The sequence below is a fragment of the Parasteatoda tepidariorum genome, chromosome 5, assembly GCF_982258835.1.
Source record: "Parasteatoda tepidariorum strain Cologne lab strain chromosome 5, Ptep-v5.0, whole genome shotgun sequence".
Taxonomy (NCBI): Eukaryota; Metazoa; Arthropoda; class Arachnida; order Araneae; family Theridiidae; genus Parasteatoda; species Parasteatoda tepidariorum.
Genome location: NC_141759.1, coordinates 75,515,212 through 75,542,162, shown reverse-complemented (window position 1 = coordinate 75,542,162; position 26,951 = coordinate 75,515,212). Strand labels below are relative to the sequence as shown.

Sequence of the window (26,951 nt, the reverse complement as noted above, 5' to 3'; positions counted from 1 at the left end):
GAAAGCCGAATGAATGGCTTGATTTTGGAGTGGAATTTTACTTTACTTTCTACGTTGTTGTGTGAAATGATTTAATTAAATTAATTGAAAGATATGCTGAAAAACTCCTTCTTATATTTTATTTTGTAATACGTGAAAAGGAAAAATTTAGTGACTTGGCGAATTTTTCACTCACCGAAAAAATGAAAAGTAAGTGTTTTTTGAATTTTTAATTTTAATTCCACTATATCTCTATAATTCAGCGACGTGTAGAGGTATGAGGATACCTGGGATTAAGTGTTCGATTAAAAGTATAAATCAGAATCAGATTCTCTATTGGATTCGGTGATAATGGAATGATATGATATGTGATAATTTGTGGTATGTGGTCATAGTATAAATCATATCAATGGAGTGAATCATAAAAATCTAAAAAAATATTTTAAGTTCATTTTTGTGTAAATGCACACGGAAATGATACTATGATTAAAAATTATTTTCTAGATGGAATATAATAGATTCACTATCACATTATGTGACAATGGAGCGATAGTGGTCACAGTGATAATGGAATGATATGTTATGTGATAATTTATGGTATGTGATAATGAGGGAATGGAGTGAATCACAAAAATCTAAATCCATATTTTAAATTCCTTTTTGTGTAAATGCACGAGGAAATAGTACGATTAAAAAAATATTTTTCCAACGAAATATTCTTTGATGGAATATGATAGATTCACTATTACATTCTGTGATAATGAAGTGATAGTGGTCACAGTGATAATGGGATGATATGTTATGTGATAATTTATGGCATGTGGTCATAGTATAAATCATATCAATGGAGTGAATCATAAAAATCTAAATAAATATTTTAAGTTCATTTTTGTGTAAATGCACTCGGAAATACAATGAGTAAAAATTTATTTTTTCCCACGAAATATTTTCTAAATGGACCGTGATAGATTCATTATTACATTCCGTGACAATGGAATGGTAGTGGTCACAGTGATAATGGAATCATATGATACATGATAATTTATGGTATGTAGTGATAATGGAGTAATAGTGGTCATAGTATTAATCATATGCGACAATGGAGTGAATTATAAAAATCTAAATAAATATTTTAAATTCATTTTTGTGTAAATGCACATGGAAATTTTCTTTGATTAAAAAATTATTTTTTGCCACAATATATTTTCTAGATGGAATATGATAGATTCCTTATCACATTCTGATACAATGGAGGGAGAGTGGTCACAATGATAATGGAATGATGTGGCATTTGATAATTTATGGTATGTGATAATGGAGTAGTAGTGGTCACACTGTAAATCAGACGTTACAATGGAGTGAATCATAAATTTTAAATTTATGTTTATGTAAAAACAAGGTGAAATTATACTTAGGTCAAAATTTTTTTTTTCACGCAAAATATTTTCTAGATGGAATGTGATAGACTTATTATCACATTTCGTGAGAATAGGGATATCGTGGTCACAGCGATAATGGAGTGATATTGTATGTGTTAACTTATAGCATGTGATAATATAGTGATATGATACGTGATAATTTGTGGTGTGTGATAATAAAATGATAGTGATCATAGTATAAATCAGATTCTGTGAAAATGGTGTAACTCATAAAAATCTAATTCCATATTTTAAATTCACTTTTATGCATGCAGAAATTATTCTACAGTAAAAAAAAAAAAATTTCCACCAAAATATTTTAAATTTTTCTTAAATTTATAAAAAGTATTTGGATTTTAATGATCTGCAAGGTCCATTCTAAATTTGTTTAAAAACTATATTTTATTCTTCTTAAAAAATTTTGCTTGGTAAAAAATTAAACTTCATTATAAAATTAAATATAGAAATGCATTTAATTGTACTAGGTATCAATTTCTATCTAGTACAACACTACCTCACCTCGAAACGAGGGCCTAAAAACATATTTAATGAAAAAAATCAGAAGAATATATTATTTGTGAAAATCTAAATCTCCATTTATAACTCATGTTTTAAGTAAATATGTGTGGTAAATATTCTGCAACAGAAAATTATTTCCATTAAAATTTACCTAATTATTATTATTATTATTATTATTTTTTTTTTTGGAGTAAAGAACATTCAAATTATTTCTCTTTGAAATATTCCTAATTATTTTTTGATGTAAAGGAAATTCAAATTATTTCCATTAAAAAACCCCTAATTATTTTTTGATGTAAAAAACATCTGTAAAAAACATTGATGTAAAAAACATTCGTTGATCCCTCTTTTTAGTATCCAAATGCTTTAAATCTACGTCAGTTAATTTGTGAAAAAAATCGCATTTTTATTCTTCATAAATATTTTCGAAGAGCTAAAACATTTGTTTACAGTATTTCTAAATGCGTGAGAAAAATGTTTAAAAAAAATCTTAACTCTCGGAACGCCTTCAACTCTTTCACAGGATTCCGAAGAACACCATTTGGGAACCAATGCTTTTGTATGCTTTTATTTTTTATTTAGTATCCAGAGTTTATTAATTAAATTCTAAAAGTGCATTTTTCAAGTTATATTAATTCTAAAAGTTATATTTTGATTTTTATCTCAAAATTATTTTTTTGGCCTTCAGCTAACTTATTTCGGGCAGCATGGAAAAGTTGTGCAGACTTCGTCAACCCCTTAACGATCTGCTAATTTTCAAGAAAACGGTCATAAAAGTGCCTATTTTGCCAAATACACGTATTTGATTAGTGCTGACATCTAGTTTAAAATAACCTAACTATCTACAATTACCTTAAAAATATCCTGGTATCGCCATCTGATGTGTGAAATGAGAAATAAAATGTTTTCCGGGCAAAAAAAAAAGAAGAGAGAATTAGTTTTATTATTATTGGTGCCCTACCACTGAGCACTCCAGCCCGGAAATTTCACGGGAGCGAGAAACAGTGGGCGAAACCTCATCCCGTCATTTTCACGGGAGAGAGAATGATGGGGTTAACAATATGTCCCAGCCAGTACCGCCATCTATTGAGAGGCTTTAAACTAGCTTTTTAGACAGAGGAAAATAAAGTAACTTGTTTTTGAGCAAACTGGCGATAAGAGTTTGCGTTATAAATATTTTTTTCAATTTAACCGTGCTGGTCAAAATATGTTTAGATGCATTTAAACCAAAAATAAACATTTAAGCATTAAAATCATTACTACCACTAAAAAAATTTCAGCGAATATAAAGAAATCAGCATGAATTGTTTATAACAACAGAAATAATAGAGAAAAAGTAAGTAATGGGACGTAACAAAAAGCACTAATCAATTAAATTAGCAACATTTTCTTAACAGATTTCAATTTATTATAAAAGAATGAATACTCGAAAGAATAAACTCTGGAGATATAATATAGATATAAACGATAGTGAAAGTTGAATAATTAATTGGAATAGTTAATCTGAATATTAATGAAATGCAATTAAGCCAATCTCTCTCTCTCTCTCTTTTTTGGTGCTCGCATTTTCAAAATTGCAAAGCTCGCATCTTAACCTTCAAGGTATTTCGAACCTTCGAATATGTAACAATATGCTAAGAAGCAACTGTTATTCTGTTTCAAAAGTTTGTTTTGTCAGCTATCTTTTTAATTTAATAATGGGAAATTTACTCATCGATTAAAACTGGATTGCCTCGGATGACTAAAAATGCAAAACGTGATGACTAATAATATTCATATTTTATTAAAAGAAATCAAAATTTGCAACTTAATATAGCATATTTAGTCCTGCCAACTACTACGCTTTTTACAAAATATTTTACTGAGTGGTACACATTTGAAAACTTAAACTTTTAGAACTGTTGGTAATTTTGCCAACATTTTTAATTTGGATGGTAGTGGAGTTGTGTACTAACTTTAAAATCATATACTGTAGTGTGGAAATTAAATGAATAAAAATTAGAAAATTTAAGCGTAAACATAGCTACCACTAGAATAAACTTTTACAAAAGGCGTCGAAATTTGGCAGCTCTGTATTTTTGTTTTCAGTTTAGTTTTCAGTTATACCCTCCAACTTATGAGGATTTTGAAAATAATTCTTTCTAGTGGTAGCGAACCAAAGTAGAAATTTTTAAAGCAAATGGATCTTTCATAAAACTTTATCAGAACTTAAGAATCTAGCCATATGGCCTGCACTTTTATAAGTATTAGTGGACAAGTTACGCTAAAATTAATTTTTTTAAAATATTAAGACATTAATTTTGCTACCGTCTGAAAAGAAGATTTCTGAAACTACGGAAATTCCGTAGCAGTTGGAGGGTAAACTGTTTACTATGAAAGTAACTGAAATTTTTTATTTTATTTAAATATTATTAATTTAAATGTAAGCCAAAGTGGTAGTTAGGATTGAAATATTCAAAAGAAAATAAAAATGAATTAAATTTATACCTTTTACACATTTTTTGTTGCCTGTAACTTTTCTAATAAATTATCAAATATTAATTTCGATAAATTATATTTTATAAAAAATAGTGATAAAAAAATGTTTGAAATTATATTCTGTTAATAAGTTACAATGCGTTTTCATTAGATTTTTTTTAGAGTATAAAATCTGCTGGTGAAACACGGTATAATAATTCAAAGTTTTTCTACTGCACCGACCAGTGCACAGAATAAAAAATAAAATAAAAAAGTGAATAACTTCGGTTTGAACGATCCGATTTTCTCGCACTAAGTGTGAATCGTAATGGTCTCCTTAAATATGCTAATAAATTAGTGCTAGCAACTATTTATTAAGTTATGCAAACAGGCACATAAAGGTCAGACTGTTTCAGATGACTATATATATATATATATATATATGCAGTGGAACCACCAGGTAGTTTTACCTGTATGTAGCGACCACATTTATTTACCCCCATTTTTGGGATTAAATTTATTACAATCATATGCTTGAGTTAGTAATTGTGCAACTCTTTTAATTTTTTTAGATAAACTCTTTTAATTATTTAAAACTAACTACTATAGCTCCACTAATTTTATTTGACTTTTTTATTTCTGGAATAAACGATCGGTCTATACAAAAGACTTGGATCAGAGTTTTGGGAAATGTAATTGATAATAATTTATTAATTGTAACTGAGATAACAAGATGAGTCGATTGTAACTAAAATTACAGGTAATTTTAATTAGTTATTGTGCTTGTATTCGGGATTTTCAGCAATCATAATATGGAACTACAATAGAATCTGGCAATTAATATTTAAATGAGGTGGCGAGGAATACAAATTAAGATTAAATGTTATTATGAATACTTTTGATCTCGATTGTAATTGCAACCAATTTTTTGTAAATATGATTACAAGTAATACTAATTAATGATGGCATTTTTAAAAATATTATTAGTAATCATAAATTTACATGTACTATTGTAATTATGCTAACAATAATTACATACGACTATAAATATTAATCAACGATTTCTAGTAATAATGGGAGACGATTAAAAACATATATTCTGGATTATAATTATATTCTGGATTGTAATTATAATCAATCACATGCGGGATCACAAGTAGACATAATTATGGTTCTCAGTCATTAGCAATGATGTAATAAAAAGCAGTTATAACTTACATTTGAAAAATATTTCAAAATTTGTATGCAATATTAAATTATGATTACAAATGAGAACAATCTGATATTAAAAATAATTATAATTAAAATTGTTCTTAGCTATACTTTCAAAGAATTTATTAATTCAGTGATTTCAAGTAATCATAATTACAATTTTTATCGAGAATATTTTCAATCATAATTTACAATAGCCAACTAACATTTAACTACGACCTCAATTAATTCCTATTATAATTTTGATCATAAATTTAATTTCATTTAGTTATAATAATCAATTACTTATAATTACTTGCAATCTAGAAAATTAATCAAGGAATAATTTTTAAAACATTATTAATGATGGAAAATCGAAAACAATTATGACACGAGTTCGAGTGCAATGCATAATTTATTTTTTATTTTCGAATTAAATAATGAAAAAGTTGATTATTGGTCACGTTATGGTTCGTTAATTATTCTTTAATTTTCCTTAATCGAACCAAAAACAAATCTAAAAGACAAAATGAGGTTTTAAAAGTCCCATGATCATTGTTTATGTTTTGATAATGTAAATGGGTTATTATGTTGAAATAATTGTTCAAAATAATGATAAATTATTCAAGCAATAAAATCACGAGCAAACTTTATATTATAGATTTGTTTATAAATAATTGGCAATTATTTATAGTTTCCTTTTTTAAAACTATATACCTAGCATCTTTGATATTTAAAAATCTTTCTTTCTGTATACAAATAAAATTTTCTTTCAACTATACCAGTCTCTGATCAAGTAAGAACTTATTTTTTTAATTTATCGGTAAAAATTAAGCGTATCTAGTTTTTTTTAAATCTTCGTGGACGATTCCAATTAAAAATACCAATATCTGGTTTTGTGAAATACTTAAAAATTGTTTTTTAAAATTTGATTTATTATTTAATGATTAAAGAAAACATTGTGGCTAAAAAAAATTAAAAATAGCTATTTCGTATTGTGAAATGCGTTTGATTCCATGTGTAGCGCCTACGAAAAAATCTTTTTTTTTTTTTTGTGAACGTGAGCAATAGGTGTCAATAATCATTATCAAATTGTTCGTTTTTATCACATATTTATTGACAAACAAACGTAAAAGCATTTGTTGCTTTTTGTGATAAGTTGTAAATGTTGATATCAGCAATGCATCATTTGTAAAAGACAAATATCAATGTGATAGTTTTTGTATTTGAAATAAGTTATCTTAATTTCAATTCAGATTTTTAATGAAAAACAGCAAGATAATGTTGTTTTTAATAAAAAAAAAAGGTCGGGTATATTTTTGCATTAAAAATAAATATAAATTATTCAAATATTGTGAAAGCAATTTATTTAAAAGAATGTTTTATAACCATCTTGGAAAAGCCAACCCAATTTTGAGTTTACGATTACCAATGCCCAACTCCGTAGCCTTGCAATTTTGAACCCAATCCAGAGGACAAGGGAACTCCTGTATTGAGAAATATTTGCCTTTGTGTATGACTTTTTTGACGTAACCAACCCACATTTGCGTTACACGGAAAGGAAAGTCACGAAACCCTACCAAGGTTAGCCTCACAGCTAGGGACCCATGATCCGGTAACCACTGAGTTGATAATTGTCAGCGCTGTGATCGGTGCGAGGCGGGTGTGGAATTCGTAACGACCAGCCATTGCTGGAGCGAACCTGGTTCACCTTATTGGGTGATGAGTGCTCTACCCCCTGAGCCACCACGGCTTTATTTTAGCTATTGTGTAAACAATTTATTTTAACTATTGAACACTCCCCAACTATCACGGAATTTCCGTAGTTTCAGAAAATATTTTTCATATTCATAGCAAACGATGTGCATTAATATTTTCATAAATTATAAATAAATAAATTTTTCAACCATTAGAACTAAAACTTTAACCAGATGTATAAGAAGTAAAAAATCTGTTAAGATAGTCACCTCTATACTCAGCTAATATTAGATAATGTAATCAAAAGGTTCACTAGCACTGAGGTTCGTTGGATTAATTAGTGAGAATATGGGGTCAAATTTCTGATTATGGGGTCTCCTTTCTTTAACCCATTCAAGGGTCTGAAGTTAAAACTAACAGTGCAGGCGCGTCTAAAAATGTAAAAAGTAGTTACCAATAAATATCAGCAATTCAAGATATTATTAAAAAATAAGATTTTAGATTCAATTGTAATAATGATATGTAAATTGTTACAAAATTTTTTTTTTAATAGTATATTTAATTTCTACCACTTTTATGGTTTTTACTTTTCTTAGCTGCTGCTTTCTTCTTTTCCTAATTAAGACTTTTTGTAGTGGATGGGAAATATTAACTGAATTTACAAGCAGAAATTATTTTAACTTTCAAAATACATTATTTTGTAATAAACATTGTTGAGATCCTTTTATTGTTTGTAAAAATTAATTATACTAAGAAGCGCTATACTAATAAATCGTTTTTCATATATTTGGACGAATCAAAGTACATTTTGGTTACCATTTCAAATATAAAAAGAAAAAGTTATGATAATTTTTGGCATATCGGGAAGGGAGCATATCAAATGTCTTAAGATTCTTAAGAAAGTTTCAGTGACTTTGATAATATAGTTAAGCAGATTCGAGCAGAGCTACGCGATATCGATATTTATTATTCGCACCCAGTAGTGTTTCAATGTTTTTGATTCTTGGTTTAGTAAATATGCTTTAGTCAAATTACTTATAATAAAGCTTTTACTTTAAAATTATTTCTAAATAATTCAAAGACTTATGTAATTCGCCACATTGTTACAGTTAAACCGCGCTGAGACTTTTATAAAATTAGTAAAATTACTCAAAAATCTGCAAATTTTAGTTTGCTCTACTGTTTTAAAAAAAAATGTTGAATGCGGAACAGTTGGCATGTCTGTACTGTTTGTTTCTTTATCATTCGCTGTTTCAGTGATTTATATTAAGAGCAAAGATATCTGTTATCTGTTTAAAATATATACATATATGAATACAATTTAAAATTATTTTTAGTTTTGCAACTTATCTATTATTTTTGTTAGCCACGGTTTATCAGGGTCTGCTGTCTAATATTTACTGAGATGTCAACTTGCTACCCTTTGTAAAAACATATTTTCTAGTGGTAACAAAAATTAAGTTATTTTTAGTTAAGTATTTTTGTGTTTAAGTAATTTTTCCACCACCTCGCATCAAAATTTCAAAGTATCATATTAAATGCTACTTTATTGGAGTTAGCTCATTGTGACATTTTTGAAGAATAGGCGTATTCATCCTCATTCTACAAGTTTTAGTACTTAATTTGCTACCAATTTAGTAAAACTTTTGCTGAAAGCGGAGGCAGCTGACATCACTGTATTGAAACGAAAGACTCGCGACATAAGTGCAGTTCTTTGTAAGAGACAGGACTAAAACAATGATGCAATCATCTCCTTCGGCCAAAAGTCGTACTACTAGACTCGTTCTGTAATGGATGCGCCCTTCACAGCTCTACTTTACATTTACTTTAAATGCTCTCTTTTGAACTGGCTCAGTTGCGAGTCTGCGGAGAAATCTTCTTACCCTCGTTTATGACCCTGTAAAGTGGCGCTGATATTGTTAGTATATTTCTGACGCAATCACACTTGTTTACTTTTCGTATGGCCCATTAGATATCAAGTAACGTCAGCGTGTACCGATTTTGATTGGCTGCTGAAACGTTGCATTAATTTAAGTTAGTGACTGTTCTTTCCCTTCTATATAGAGTAAGCTTAGCAGTCAAATGTGATCGCCTTTAAGTAACCCATTCTATATTCTTTCTCAAGGAAAGATTTGGTTTATTTCTTACTTGATGCATAAACAGGAACGAAGCTATGCAAAGCATAAACAAACTAATTATGCAACGAAGTTGCCAGATACACGAGGCAAAAATCATCATGTTTATCAAAAAATCATGGTTATATCAAAATAAATAATAAATTTGGGTTATGTGAAACACGTATACAAGAATAAATTATATTTTAACAAATTCGATACGACATTGTATTTAATTAATTTCATATTATAATTAACATATAACTGATAACGTATAATTAGCATCCTAACTCACGCGGAGAAACTTATCTCGACCTTAGCCAGAAATATCCTGAATATCAAGACGGGATCTTGTTTATAAACAGACAGCTGAGGTATTCGATCAGGTGTCTGTGTATCAGTGATCTTCTTCTTCTTGAGTTGCAAATACCCAATTCTTGTATTTCTTACCAAAAGCTCAGAATCTGACAATGGGATTTAATATGTTCTGCCAGACGCTTGCAACTAACCTTCTATCAGTTCCTAGCTGTAAACGGCATCTTTTCCGAAAGTAAGAAAAATCTTTATTCTCAAAAACTATTCCCTGCAAAAGGGATTTTATTTGCAAATGCGAATTAATTTAACAAACAAGCTTAGAATCTACAATTAGCATTGAATTTATGCATGAATAAACTGTAAGAAAAATATAACCTTCCCTCTTATAAGCTTTGAAATAGCTCGTGGAATTATATTAAAGAAAAATGAATGCAATGTTTTTTTAATTCTTAGGTTTTTTTATTCGTGAAATAATTTTACAAAATAAGCATACGTATGATTACTTTCTTTATTTAAATACTGTAGAAGTTTCTAGAATTTGATGCAGCATTTCCTGAGAATCATCAAGAATTATGAAAGATACTATCTGTCTTAGTAAAAATTTCGTGACTAAACTTTCCTTGTAAGATTCGATTTCTTTTTCGTCCCGCTATGGACGTTAACAAATAAGAGAACTAATTATTTTTCATATAATTACCAGTAACTACTAGCAAATTATTTTATTTTTGTTTACCTAATGTCCTGAACTTTAAGGGAAAAATTACTTTTATAATAAAATTTATTTTTTATTATAAAGTGATAACTATTTATTTTCAAAATATTATTTTTGTCAAAAAAAAAAAACAGTTTTTTTTTAAAAATTCAAAATTTAAAAACGAATTGCGGTTAAATAAATACAACTAAATAAGAATATATTAAATGCATCATAAATTAGGAGAAATTGACATTTTATTGTTTTAAAACAATTTGATTCAACATTGAAAAAAATGAATTAATTATAAGGTGAAAACTGATTTTTGACTTTTTCAAAATCTTATTTTCTAAAAAAAAAATCAATATCAAGTTATTATCAAAATATTTTAAATCGGCGAAAATGAAGAAAAACAAATCTAGAAAATTAGTGTTTTAGATACATTTACTTAAGGACGTAATTTTTTTTAATTATTAACACTTATTGATTTTATTTAAAGGAAACCTGAAGTATATAGTTCTTAATACAAAAGTTGATATTTTTTTTGATTATCTACCGCTTTAATTCTTTTTGCTTTTTCCTCTTTTTTGAAAATCAAAGCATTGTATGCTCGAGTGGATTTAAAAAAAAATACAAGATTAAAAAACGCTTAGTTTTTAATAATCACTTCTTTCTCTTGGCTCCTTTTAAAGATTTACATCTTTACTGATAGCGTGGGTAATAATCCCTTTAAGACCCTTAATAGATCTATACTCTGTTGCAAATTAAGATAAAACCATTATCTCTATGGGGACAGCCTATTTGCATCTAGATGCACGCCAATTGGATGCCAAGCTTCCAGCCAAACGTATACCAATATCGCCAACTCTTGAAACATCGTTGCACAGACTGATTTTTGCTTGCTTTCTTATTAATAATAATAACAGTTATTAACAAGAATAACCAATTAATAAGTAATAAAAATGATATCTAAAAATCGGAGCAAACATATGTTTTTCTATTCGCATTTAAATAAACTGATGAAAGAATGAGAAATATCGTTTCTTGCAGACGATTTTCTTCTGCAGCTAAGCAAAATTAAAAATTCTTAATCTCGCATTTGATTTATTAAGAACATGTCAGCATATGACGTGCCATTTTTAGTGATCCAATCAAATCCAATTATCTTGCAACGTCATATAGTTGTTTCGTTTTCAAGAACGAATATTCTCCTTATTTATCGAAATACATCGCCTAGTCTAGGATTCCAGTAAGGCTACGAAACTATAATCTTTTTTCTTAATTCTATGATATATGTATCGTAAAAGAGAACACGAATTAAATTTCCACCTGACGAGATCAACTTGTAAAAGCTTTTATATTGATTTGAAAGCTTATTAGAATCGACGACAATCGTGTTATAAGATGCATTGGTGAATCTATAGGCGTACATATAAGTGATTAAAGGTAAACTCTTAGGAAAAAGTTACACGGATTGAGATCTGGTGAACGCGAGGGCCATGCAACTGGTCCCGTGCGTACAAAATACTCTTCCGTGCGCTTGTTACATCGAGGTAATTACATGCGTGAGAGGCATAATGTACAAGGACATCATAATGCTTGAGCTAACTTCAAGGCGGTTACCGTTTAATTGATTAATTTTGGTGGGGCAAACTTCGTCTGAGCCCCAGTTTTCGTCTTCTCTAGATTCAGCGCCTGCATGAGTTTCACCTTTTTATTGTGGTTTGTGACTCCATGTTCTATGGTGAGACTTCATACCCGTCGTGCTTCTTATAACCTCTTTGAATTTCGCGGCCAAATTTCGGGTCACACTGAAAAAAATCTATGGGTTTTAAAAAATGGGAAAAATTTATTCTTATGTAGAAAAAACAGTGTTTCCAACCGTTTTACAGATTTATAATTGTGATAGTAAATTTATGTGAATTCTAGTAGGAATTTTTTTTTTGAATAATTAATTTAACGTTTAGAGATTTGACAGTTTACAATTATAATACAGATAAATTTCCTTGAAATAATTATAAGCATTAGTGATCTCAAATTTACAAATATATTGAAGTTCGTTTAATTTACGTCACCACTTTTTAAAATATGTAAGAGTCGTGGACACTCTGAATACTGATAAGTTTTTAAAAGACAGATTCTGGCTTTTAGTTGACTTCATATATACCAACATTTTCTAATAATCAAGAATGATTAGAAAATGTTGCGTTGAAGTTCATATTAAAAGTACCCATTCTAGAAAAAAAAGATTCAAGGCATAATAAAGTAATAATCCTAATCTAATTACGCTCACTCAGACATATTTTTTCGGTAAACAAATATAGCGCGTTTTGTTGATCCCATGGACTAGTTCGGGTGTTATGGTTGCGGCTATATTTCTTTCTCACCTTAAATGCATTTAACAATCCCTCCTATTTTAATACACACTCGCGCATTTTGTTATTTCTTTATAGTAACGGTGAGACATTTTTGTCTCGTAAAATATCTTAATCGATACCTGAATGAAAATGAATTGGTCTGGGAAAAAAAGAAATAACTGGAAATAAGTATATAAATAGCGTTCCCAAAGAAATTCTAACCAGAAACAATTCAATACCAGAGCTGAACGAACTATTATATTCTCGCAGTGAGTAAATCAGTTTGACCCTTTATAGATAATAGTACTTTTATGTAAATGTTTTTAAATGTTGAGATTGATTTATATTTGATATTCATTTAGCTTGTTAACTGAAATTACTTTGATTTTTAAGACGATTTTTTGAGGGGAAGGTGAATGGGTTTTTCAAAATAATCGAAGAATTTCAAAGAACTTGAACGAGAGCATGACGCACATGAGAAAAAAGCTCTTCAGTTTCTGTATCTTTTCTTGATTTTACAAGCACTTTTATTACCCATATTTATGTAAGCAAAGTCCTTTATTAGTATTTTTTTCCCCGATGTTATTAGCAAATGGCCATACAAATCCTAGGTCCATGGATATTTAAAAATTAATGAAGTTGACGGTCTAATGACGGGTTAAATGTCATTTGTAATAATTTGGCTTCTAATTATTCAGATCCGTTTGAATTCTTGAGGTGTTGAAGGCCTCAAAAAATCAACGATTAAGTTCATTTTGTAGAATGACTTTACGAACGTTCCGGTACAGATAGCATCCTGCTATTTTTAATGATGCTTCTATTTACATTTTTGGACTATTTTTATTCATATTTTGGTCCATTCTTTTTAATTAATTTAAATTAATAATATATCAGGGATTTTTTGAAATTACATATATCTGTTTTGTATAAATCTCTGGGAGAAATATAAAATTGTTAAAATACAAATCGTTGTTCTTTAATTGTGATTTTTCACATGGTTATATGTGGGTCTGGAATTTTATCGAAACTCTTTTTTTAAAAAATAGAGAATGATATAAATTTATGGTGATTTAAAAGTAATATAAGGTCATTCACGCATTATGTTTTTGAATTGCTTATTTTTCTGAAACATTATTTCTTCTGGGAATCGTAGGCTCTAGTATTTAGTTAAGGCTTCTTTAGCGTTAGTTGTAGTAAGTAAGAGTGATATGTTTTGGGTGCTAAGCTAATGTTGAAACATCTTAATAATTAGAAGAAGAAAAAGGTCTATAGAATTATGAAAGTTAAGGATATATTGAATTAAAATTCTGCAGTTTTAGGCATTGGATAAAAATTTAATATACAGGGTAATTCATAATTCCCTCCGGGGTTTCGAAGCGTTATAGTAAAAAAAAGAAGACGAATATGAATAAAAGAAACATATGAAATTATTCCGAAACTATTCAAGTTTTACTTACGTACATTACAGGTGTTCTATGTGTGAACCCTTGGTCACACGACATACATCAATGCGATAGTCCAGTTCCTGCCCGGAGGGAATTATGTATAACCCTGTATATATATTGTATATTCAGTGATAGCAAACCTAATTCCTAACTTCCTTGTTTTGCAAAATTAAAATCTTAAATGGGAATCTCCAATTGTTATTGCAGATGTCGATTCTCCAGAAAAAATTATCCCAATTTGTTCGACAGATTTTAACAATTTGGTTCACAGATGGCATTGTAATCTCAAAACTGAAAGATACATATAATATATATTTATTATAAATTAAATATGTAAATAATGTTGATATCTCGTGAAATGTTTGTCAGATCTGAAAAATAAAATCAGACGTATTTGTTATTTTTTTTAAAAAAACACATCTATTAACACCTAACTTGATCCCCAGTCCACTCCCTAAGGCAACGTGAAATTGCATGTCCATGGAAAGAACGGTATGTTTGATCAGGGAAAGTACGTGTTTGTGTTTGGTTTTGTATATGTAGAATGACAAAATCTGCGATCTGCCCGAGTTAATTAACATATTTGAAGTCACACCCGTGAAATATTAAGATTGACTAACAGGTGAAAATTCGATCAATAGATCAAAAGTTATTCAGGATGTTTATTTTTTTCTGTACAATGTACATCTGTAACTATCAGAAGTAATATAGAGTGCGCAGAAAAAAAAATCTGAACCATCCGGAAATACTTTTGATCTAATCATCGAAAAATCAAGTTCTAGGATTCAATCTTAATGTTTCCAGGGACTGAACTCAAATATGCTAATTAATTAGTGCAGACGATATTTTAAGTTACGAAATCAGACACAAAAACGTACTTTTTCTGATTAAACCTGCCTTTTTTTCCCCCAACGGATTCGGATTTCTGACCCCCCACCCATCAATACAGGGGGTAGCCGCAATCTGGGAAATATGGTCCCCATAGTTTGGTCAGGAGAGCGTTCCAAAGTTAGGACCCCTTAATGTTAATTTTACTTTTCGCATATTTCGCCATATTTCATGAAATTTTTAAGCAGATTGAATAAATTTTGCACCCAATTATAAAAGATATTTATCCAAAGACAATTCTATGCAAAACATAAATTTTTTAGTAAATATTTTTTTTTCATTACTTTATTTAATAATGGTGAACAAAATTTGAATTGCAAAGCAGGTAATTTTTTACATCATTTTAAAGTATGCCATTTTACATGACCAAACACAAAATTTGAACGAAATCGATTGAATAGTTCATGAGAAATCAAATATTAAATATACGACTTCCTTAATAATGTCCATCATGGATTTTTCAGGCTTTTACTTTATTATCCAATGGAAATTGATGCGATCGGGTTTAATTTAAGTCCGTTCGATGCAATGCCAGGAGAGTATGAAGGAAGTAACAGTAACATCCAATCAAATAAACGATTTTGTTGGGGTTTTGTTTAACTCATCCCTACAAGCTGGAAAGATCAAAATTACCGAATATAAATTCAAAAAAATAAGAGAAATTATTTGGCATTTATAAAGTTCTATTGAACTCAGATGAACATTTCAAATGAGTTGAATTATCAACAAAATACAATTGTTATTAAAGAAATATGATCCACACACCCTCTGTATTGTATATTATTACAGAAAAGATATTAACTTCAAATTATAACACAATAAATAAAATCATCTGAGCACGTGCAAAAATGTTATTTTGTGAGTATTTATTTTTAATCAGTGAAGAAAAAAATATTAATTCGTAAGAAATGCGGAAAAAAATAATTTTTACTTACCTAAAAAAAGCATAAAATCTATATCCGGTTTATTTACACACATTGCAATAACCACATTTGAGGCAAACTAGAAATATTTTTTATACAAAGCTGTCGAACTATATTTGAACGTTCTTGCAAATTTCACCTGTACAAAAATACTTATTTATTATTACACATACATAAAACATTTTATTTATTTATTTATTAGTACAACAAACAACGATTGACTTGTGTGCTCAATTAAGGCTTATAAACCTTTGTAAAGTAGAAGAGCAGATAGCACGATTCAGAGAAGGACCGCGCGAAGTTACAACCAGGGTATTAAGCGGTGTTCGAACCTGCTACCTCCTTATCGGTCGGTTCCGATCGGCCTGGGAGGTTTCTACTTAAAATAAATTTATTTATTTTATTTACAAACATGCAAGCTTCTTAGCTTAAATATATATAAGTACAGCTTATAAGCATTTGTCAATTTTATAAGCATTACAATTCAGAGATAGACAGCACGAGGATACATGGGGGCGGGATTCGAACCCGCTACCTCTACGTTACAGAGCTTTTGGCGAGCTATTCCGCTAGGTCAGGGAGGCCTCCTACAAACCAAATGTTTATTTATTTATTTATTGTTTTAAGTTTTGTGCTAATATCAAGCTTTGGTTTAAAAGTGCTTTTCAGATGAAAAATAGGTAGCTGAAGTTAGAAAAGGACATTCTTAAAATACATCTAAGCTTTGGGTGAGTTTTGCACTCATTTCCGCTACGTTACATAGCGTTTAACAAAATGTTGATTGCACTTACGATTTTATCTAATTACATTTTTTTTCGGGTTTACTACTCTCAATTAAAATCCCTCAGGCTTAATTCAAGTTGTATGTTATTTAGATTGTATAACGCATTTTATTAAGAGGTGTGAAAAGCTTTAAAAAGTTTTTTTAATAATTATTCTTGAATTGTTGTTGTTGCCGTTGTTGTTGTTAATTTACGTCGCACTAGAGCTACACAATGGACTATTGGCACGGTCTGGGAAACATCCCGGAGGATGATCCGAAGACATGCAATATTCTTGAATTAGAATGGTGTGACTATGACTAGTGTTGGAACAAATCGCTCATGGGCTGCAATAGTGGCACAACTCAAAAAACACGCGTTTTGGACTAAGAACAAGTGTAAATAGGAAAATACACATTCTTTTCAGCAGCAAAACTAGCACAACTCATAATTCAACTTGAAGGTAATCTTCGTTTAAGCAAACTAAAGCATTTCTCATGCCTTTTCCTTAGCAATGAAAACTTTAAACCCAGTTATCTCAAAACATGATTTTTTGAGCTATGCCGCTATTGCAGCTCATGAGCGAAATGTTGGTGTATGTAAAATTAAGAAGGAACCATCTAGCAACGCTCTGAAACACTAGGGTAGCGGGTTCGATTTCTACCACATCCTTTAATATACTTCTGTCCTTTCATAATTCGGACTATCTGATTATCTTTTGACAATGACTTTTAAGAGCACATTAGACTTCCGATCTATAAATGAAATGCATGTAGAATAAGAAAAAAGTAGTATATAAGACATAAGAGTCAAGATGGTCGAAAGACTAGAGTCTAGGAATGCGACAAGGAAGATCAAACATTCGAGAACCAAAGTCACTGAAAGCATATGAGAGAAAGTTTAACAACCCAGTTGGTGTAGTCGGTTAGAGACTTTGACCACTTCGGGGTTTGATTCCGCAATACTATATATATATATATATATATATATATATATATATATATATATATATATATATATATATATATATATATATATATATATATATATATATATAAAATTTAAAATTGTTTTGACAACCACGGTAGATAAATATTTCTTTAATTTTTGTGTTGTACTTGTCGTTCTTTTACTTCGCACTACAGCTGCACAATGGGCTGTTGGCGACGGTCTGGAAACATCCCTGGGGATGATCCGAATTCATGCCGTCACAATTTTGATCGTCTGCAGAGGGGATAGCACCCCCGCTTCTGTAGCCCAATGACCCGCACGCGAAGCCGAGCACTTTACGGTAGAACAGTTTAACGAGGACCCATACCGCACACCCTCTGTCCCTTCGTTCGGTGATCTGCTGGGAACCGCGTTTTAGCGATCAGTCCACTGCGGGACCTTTAATTTTGATTACTTTGACTTTGATGTGTTCAACACAGGGGATCAACTTAAAAAAAATCACGCAAATGTTGAAAAAAACAGTTAAGTATTCGTAAATTGATAATATATTTCGAAAGCAATATGTTAGATACTCTTTACTTTAGATTACTATTATATTCTTTACTTTATACTTTATTATACACTTATTATGATTTTTACTTTAGATTGGTTAAATATGAATTTAGAAAATATATTTAAAGAGTACAATAAAATATCCAATAGATAAAACAAACTCTAAGCTATTTTTAACACAGAACGCCTACAACTGCATTAGCTTTATTCTGTGAACTATCTAGCTTTTCAGAACATGTACTCACAATAAGGCATAAATTTGGCGAAAAATGCTTCAAACACGCGATGGTGTCGCTAAGTTTAGACTCCTGCTTTTATATTCATATCTGAGTTTAGTAACAATAAGTCCCCAAAGATCTTTAGTATTCAATTAACGTCCATTTTTTTAATAACCGTAACTGCGGGTTCTTTACTAAATACTTTTCTCTGACGTAGGCAGATCATATCAAGCTGGACTTGACCATGGGTGTGTTTGTCTTGGAAATAAAGAACAACGTAAAAGGGGATCTTGTTAGATGTTTGTTTAGAGTTTAGAAAAATCGTCTATTGTAAGTTTATATCATTTCAAGTTTGTTAATTAGGTTTGATCTTTAGTACTTTATAATTAATACTTTTTGTTTAATTATCTGATAATATAAAGCTTTTAGTGTTCAATAATATTGTAGTTATACTCAAATGTCTTGAATGTAGACTATAGTATGGAACGGAATTGATCAGTGCGTATCGTTTTAAATTGATACGCAGCACGCGAAACAAAAATTTCTGTTTTGGAGTTTTATTCTAACACAAACTCTCATTTTTATAGAAATATAAATAGTAGGATTTCATATTGTTAAAATAACTAATGATATAAAACTTGAAAAGTTAATCTAAGGATAATTTAAAAATTTTAAAAAAAATACATGAAACGTTTCCACCTTTTTATTTAACAAATTTTTTATACCTTTTGCTGTTTTTACCCTTTTTTCTGCCCTAGATTTCTTCATGCACAGTGAGCAAAAATAAATAAATTACCCTAAATAACTTTTGCTCTAATGATCGGATTTTCACGTACTAAGTGCTAATCTAAATGTTTATGGGGGACTTCAAACATGCTAATTAATTAGTAATAACTATTAATTATGTTTCGAAATCAGACTCAGAAACGCACTTTCTCTTAATAAAAATATTATTTTTTTGCATACTTAAATTATTATTCTAAGTAATGGTCTATGGGTTATCTTAAAATCAATATTTTAAGATAACCCATAGACTAATTCGAGAGAGGAAGTTTTACTCCTTAGTTTTACTCCGTCGCTAAACAACCAAGTTTAAAGTGCAAAAAAAGATTTAAATAATGTTATGTGATTGCCCGGAGAGGTTTATTTATTAATAGTTAATAGAAAATATCACGAAGTTTCTAGGCAATAGAAAATTTTTCAGCTGATTTCTGTCCTAAAATTAAAGATTTGTTTCTTTTTAATCTTCTCAGAAAAGAAAATTTGAATCTATTTATAAACTATTTATAATTTTCTAAGCTTTAAGAATTTGAATATATGAACTTTGTTTCTGACATTATTTGTGTTTTTGTCGCTTCATTTTACGAGTATTTCATACTAAAATCAAATTTACATACATAACTATAACTATATACAAAATATTAGGGATAATAATTTTTACAGCTCAGATCGAAGCTTCTAAGCATGAAAGTTTAAAGAAACAAAAAAGTGCCTGCAAAAAATGTAGATTGTATAGTAATTTTAATGCACAATTGCTAGGTTCCATATAATTTACGATATTTCTTTTTTCTTCTATAACCTAATGAATTGCTGAATGTTAAGTGGCATTTTAAAAACAATGAAATATGTTATGTTTAAGAATAACATATTGAAATAATGTTACATATTGCATGATTCATTGTTTAAAAAATCTCCTTATTCTGCCATATATTTAGGTTTCATGGTTTTCTTTGAATAAAGATGATTTGCAGAGAGCATTCTGATGTTTTGATACATTCCGAAACTTATTTTCGCGTATTCACCATAAAATGTCGCACACCATGTTCAATTACGATAAGCTACATTTATCACCAAATACAGCTACTTTCTTAGTTTTCTTACATATATCGGATACGATACTCTTTTAAACAAAGTTCGTAAGGTCTTTTAAAACACTAAAATGGTGGCACAAAAACATAAAAGATTAAATATTCAATTTTATTTTCTCAAAATATCTGGTCTCAAGTCTTTAATTTTAAAGTTAAAGATAACTTCATAGTTAAATAGTGATATTGCTGTTCTCTTAATATTTTAAAGACCATATGAATCCTGTTAAAATATTAAAATGCATATGTTTACTTTCACTATATCAAAAAATAATGATCAAGATCTAAATGTAAAACAGTATAATTGATTAAAACTTCGCCGACTTCGAAAAATATGAAGAGGGGAAACAAAAATTGACATGTCTCGAGCTTCCAAATAAAAGCGCTCATTCTCAAGACTTGTCAAGGGTGAATGACTAATGACGTTAATTATTAGACACTCAAAACACGTCTACCTTTATTATCAGTTATTCTTAAATCAGTATTTTTAGATTCAGTTTCTAAGAGTTATTCATATAGTAACACAGTATATTAAATTACTTCACGCTATATTAAAATAAGTTTTACGGAAGATAAGGCATAAGTTCTTAGATTGAAAAAAATAATTGATCTACTTTCTAAAAAAATCTATGCATTACAATTTTTTTTAACTGTTAGCCTTAACATTTTTTAAGGACATAAAAAATTCCGTTTACAATTAAAATTTAAAAAGTCTAATGTGAAAGAATGTCCCATAGCATCTGGAATCAAAATTAAATAGTTACAAGGATAGTTGTTTCAAACAAGATAGTTTCCTACCCCTACTAGAACTTGTTTGAAAGTGTCTTTTTTTTTGTTGATTACAAAGTTATATTTTACATATATTTTATTATATATTTTGTGGTACATATATTTTGGGGTATACTTTAGGCGTACTTCGCTGTTTATTTTTGCGCCCTTATTTGCTTTTAATTATTAAATTTGCTTAAAATAAATTATTGAAACTATATGATTTAATGCATTTATAGTATAATAAACGGGGGTTCTATCTCATATACCGCAATCATTAAATTAATGGGACTAGCTTAGACAAATATTAAAATTTTCTCCTGTTGTAGCTTTCGAGGAATAATATGTTTCATCCAAACCAGATTTCAATTCTGGAAGTAATGAAGTTATTGAGTAGGTTCCTTGGAGCAATATTCTTTTTAGCCTTTTATGACGAAATATAATAAAAATTGGGATTCAGTTTCTGTAAAGTATGTTGACAGTCTAGCTGATTTTTTTAATCAAAATAAGTTCGAAAATTTGTTTTTTATTAAATTTTTTAAATCAGATTCTAAAATTGGCATGGCTTCGGAATTTGTTTTACAAATTTCAATTTTTAGTATTTGCCGTTTAACAAAATAAGGAATTTTCCGAATAACAAATTATGTTATAATATCTTAGGAATACTGCTAAAGTTGAAAAATAATTTTAACAGAAGTAAATTGTTTCGACATCTTTTTTTAAAGGAACAGCTTTCTTAAAGTTAACGGTGTAATATATAAGTTTAAACGTCAAAATAAAATTGCTGTTCAAATTTGTTCACTTAACAAATGAAAACAGTTGTGGTTTTTTTTGAGTGTCACTAATATGCATTTACTTTTCAAACTCCTTTATACTCCTTGTAGTGACTTTTAAAATAATAAAAAACATCCAATCAATGCTATTACTATTATATATTAGAAAATATCAATACTATTTTACATAATCTATCTTGAAGTCACTAAAAACAATTAAAAAAAACAATCAATAATTTATTTTCATTTTTTAAAAAAATAGTATGCATAGTAGAAATAGTCGGCGGCTTTGCATCGAATAATTTTAAATATCAGAATGTTTTTAATTTCCAAACAAGATTTAATTCTCAGCTAGCAGGCAATATTCCAAGTTTTCTCTTAACAAAATTCCAAGTTTTCTCTTAACAAAAACTTGACAATAATTTAAAAAAAGAATCTTTTTATAAAGGAACACCTGAATTAAAGTACTAAAAAAAACCCGATTAGTATATTAAGAAATAATATATGTGGTAGCGCGAAGAAAAAGACTTTTAAAAATGTTAAAATTTATATAAATAGTAAAATAGTAAATAATAGGTAAAATAGTTCTGCAAAACACGCCCGAACAGGTAAACAAAAATTTTTATTTTATGATTAATACGATATATAAGATGCTAAGAAATTTTTAGATGCTTAAAAATGTTGACTACTTATTCGAATTAATAAATATAAAATATATATTGAACAAATTGATAAATATATTATTCCAAATGCATACGTATGTATATACATGCATAGGTATGTATATCATTGAAATTGTATGAATTATTGAAAAAAGGTATTGTATCAATTATTGTCAATTGGGAACTTGCACTTCAAGATGACAGAAACCCACGCATGTGATCTATGACGTAGGCGATAGCTCCGAAATTATGTGTTAAAGTTGAGGTAATTAACGTGAAGTTACGTACAGCCCCGTATCGCACATCGAATTTGTTGAAATATAACTCTTTTGCGTCTACTTTTTTTACTTTATATTATTTGTTTATATTGTTTTGTGTACCTGGCAACTTCGATTCATTATCTGTTCACGGCTTCATGCCTGTTTTAGTGTTAAGAAATATATAGTGAAAGAGTAAAGAATGTCTCTCTTTAGAGAATTTATATTTGATGGGCTTAGATTACTCGAAATAGAAGGTAAAGAGTTTCTAACTCAGGGGTTTCCAACTTACATGAGGCCGGGGGCCACAATTAAAAATAGAAATCAAATGGCGGGCCTCAACTTTATCAAAATTTTATGTTGGACTCTTTTTATGTTTGAAGGAACATTAAATATTACTGTCAGATTTTTACCGAGTTGTACAAAACAAAAGTATTGAATTACAAATTAAAATAAGATAATATTAAATAATATTATATAATATTATATAAATAATAAAAATATAAATAAATATAAATAATATTATATATATAATAATATTAAATAAATAATAAAAATTCGGGCTGCAATAACTTTAGCAGTGAAACAGATATCTAATTGTTAAGATACAAAACTTTAAAAAGGTTGGTATTAAAACTTACCTCAATGAGAAAATTGAGGTTTGTCTGCGGCAACCACCAGAGAATATATTTACATTTTAAATTTAAAATTTACTAATGTGTGTGTAAATATTTTCGTCCAAAATGAGTGGTTTCAAAAAGTTAAATCGGAGAATTTCTTCGAGAAAATTTCTGATACGCAGATGCTAAATTATATTCACAAAATACAAAAAAATGAAGGAAAAAAGAATAACACACACGATTATTTTTGTATTTGAATAAATATTTTCTTGGTGCAAAACCCGAGAAATATTTTTTTTTGCACCGTTGGTATGTTAAATTTCACAGAACCGAAGAAATTAGGTTTTTATTAACGAGAAAAGTATTTTAAACCCATATAGAATTTTTACGAAAATTGTCCGCAAAAAATGACAACTAATATATTTTGAGTTCGCGGGCCACAAAAAAAGGCTTCGCTGGCCGGATGCGGCCTCCGGGCCGCCAGTTGGAAACCCCTGTTCTAATATATACAAATGCCTCGTTTCAGCAACCAATCAGGATCGAGATGCCCACACTAGCTCATTTGCAGGTATCCCACTGTCCTCATTTTGTTCTTCAATACTGCAAGAATTGTTGTTGAATTACTCAAAGTTGAGGCATTGAGTAAATGTTCAGATTGCCTTTTAAAATGAATTTATTCTTAAAGAAACAGTATAAGTTGTAACTCTAGTACTCTTATCAAGATGGACGTAAAAAGAAAATATACCTTCCTTAAACATATATATTACATAAACAGCTCCATCCAGTGACTCAAATAAACATCCAATTGGAAAATTAGTGACAGAGTATGTATTTTATAATTTGTGAATTTTTTGAAACATTGTTTCCCGACACAGAAAAAATAGATTTAAACGTAATTACTGTTTTATAATTTGCTTTTTCTTAACAGCAGAATATAAAATGGGAATTATCGATATATTAAAGGTTTTATCCAGAATCATCGAGTTCCGCATTTATTTGAAAGATATGCTTTCGAAGATTTGAAGGGAGTTTCTCAGAAGCATTTAGGAAACAAGCATGAAGCTCATTTTTTTAAAGATTGCTGATTTTGCAACCAAAACTCTTAATAGATAACTTAACAAAATCTTTTGAATATTTCTTGAATTGCCAAATGTTAAATATACGATTTTTTTGAAGTTTGATAATTCAAACTATTAGACCTATTTATAAAATTTTACTTCTGCTTTGTCAATTAAAATTACGTACTTTAAAATGGTGTAAAAATTTTAAACATTTCAAAATTATGCTCCCATTATTAAATAATAAATATTAATCATTTTAATAAAATCTTTCAATAGTCTAAAAAGTTCTGAATTGAAGACTAAACAAATTTTTGCACCAGACGCTTAAATGAAAAAAAATCACGTCGTTTTGAATGAAAAAAAATCAAAAGTTTATAGAGAATCGGTTTAATAGATTTTTAGAATTAAAAATAAGATTTCGTTGCTGGTGAACTGTACAATTTGCGATCTGTGCAAATGTACTCTTACACAATGCACAATTTAAAATTATGAACAAAGCATTAACAACCTTGTTTATTATAGTAATTTTACCTCTCATTTTTTCTAGGCCCATTTAAGACTAGACGATTAGGACGGAGTTTGGAGAACTCATTTCAATAAAGATGTCTGGATTTATGTTGACAGAAACGTTCATTTTCATTCTATTTACCCTTTTCTCATCATACTCTGCTAAATCCTTACAAGACCCATTCGACGTCTTCAGTGATTTTGATGAAAATCCAGAATTAGAACATTATAATATCAGCGTGGAAGAACAAGTCTTTCCAAATTGTACTACATACTTGACCTCTCAGGATTTCATTATCCTATCTAATGGGAGCTTGTTTTTAAAGAACCATAACCAAACTGTTAGAGACAAGTTTTACTTAAAAAATGGAACGGCATATTTCTGTGACAAAGATGTTACGCAAACCACTACATTTTACAACTTGAGTGAAACTGCAAAGCAAACTATTGTCACTTCTTTTTACAACTTTAGCGATGATGCTACTGAAACTATTACTACGACTTATAATTTTAGTGAAGAGTTCCAGAGATGTGGTCATGTTTTAATAGAGCCAGAAGAGTACAAGTTACTAAAAAATGACACCATATATATTGAAATTTATTCAAAATCCTATGGATCACAGGACTATTTAATAGTTGACGCTGGCGTTTACATATGTGTGCCATCCTTTGAAGAGTTGAAACAAAATGGCACCTTACCTTATGACTGGGTAAAGTTTTCCAAAACATCAGACTATGTCACTTTCATTGGACTACTCGTATCTATAGTCAGTTTGATGTCCCATTTGGGCATATTCTTGTTGGTACCGGCTGTTCGCAACCTACCTGGGTTTTGCCTCGCATCGCTAAGTTTGTCGCTGTTAATGGCATACATCTGCTTTTTGGTCGCTTTTCTTTTGGAAAGTGATGTACTATGTGCTGGACTGGGCATGAGTGTTTATTACTTCTTCCTCACATCCTTCTTTTGGATGAATGCCATAGCATTTGACGTTTGGAGATCATTTAGAGTTGTGATTCGCGAGTTAAGAATAACCAGCAACAAAGTTCCGTGGAGAAGATTTATTTTGTACTCTTTGTACTGCTGGGCTATCCCTGCTTTACTGACAATCCTGGTTAAAGTGTTCGATTCCACCAACATCTTACCAGAGGATTTGAGGCCATCTTTCGGACATCCGTTTTGCTGGTTCGGGCAGCGCAAAGCCCTGCTTTTGTTCTTCGCAGTTCCATTAATCATTGTTATGCTCTTAAACGTAGCATTTTTCGCCGATGTCATCTTCGTTATCAACCGAGCAACGATTAAGTCTGGATCGGCGCAGGATGCTAACTTGCGAAGAAGTTTCGCCATGTTTACGAGGTTAGCTTTGATTATGGGCTTAACTTGGGTGTTTGGTATCGCAGCTGGGTTTGCTGATAAGCCCTTTTTGTGGTACATTTTCATCGTCCTGAATACTTTACAGGGGCTATTCATTTTTGGAGTATTTTTGGGCAGCTCAAAAGTGCGTAGTTTGTGTACTAAGCAGTATAGAAGTCGAAAGAGATCTAGTACAAGCGTTAGAACAGTATCTGCAGCTCTGTGATAGGCTTAAATTCATGTATGAGTGTATTTAAGTTTCACACTCAGTAAAAACAGACTCTAAATGTATAGTAAGTTTTATAATGTAAATATTTCAAAGTGTATATTTTATTAATTGGGTTTTATGCGATTTCTACGTATGTCTATGTAAAATGTTAGGACATTTTGTGTGTGTGATTATTGTAAGTATATTTTGTGTGAAATTTAGTATTGCGACTCATTTTACTGTAAATAAAGTGCTAATATATTCTTCCTGTAATTTCAAATATTTATAAGCAAATAATCTAAATTCTAATTACAAAACTTATTTCATTTCTTTTCAATTGATTAACGCAAAATGCAGTTAAAGTAAAAATTCCTCACGTTAAGAATTTTAATCAGTTGCAGG

At 29.5% G+C, this 26,951-nt stretch overlaps 1 protein-coding gene across 2 annotated transcripts; it reads left to right on the top strand.

The window, feature by feature from the left end:
• LOC107442158 (G protein-coupled receptor Mth2) lies at positions 1-26,822 on the top strand. Of its 2 annotated transcripts, none has more exons than XM_071185990.2 (2): positions 1-189; positions 25,031-26,822. In XM_071185990.2, exon 2 carries the CDS (start codon positions 25,086-25,088, stop codon positions 26,565-26,567), a length of 1,482 nt encoding a protein of 493 aa, XP_071042091.2. In that variant the 5' UTR covers positions 1-189; positions 25,031-25,085; the 3' UTR covers positions 26,568-26,822. The 2 variants fall into 2 exon arrangements, with proteins under 2 accessions (XP_071042091.2, XP_015911132.3); XM_016055646.4 differs by lacking the exon at positions 1-189 and adding an exon at positions 18,689-18,807.
• The last annotated feature ends 129 nt before the right edge of the window (positions 26,823-26,951 follow it).

Coding starts and splice junctions, on each gene's coding strand:
- LOC107442158 (XM_071185990.2), top strand. CDS start 25,086: ATGTCTGGATTTATGTTGACAGAAACGTTCATTTTCATTCTATTTACC.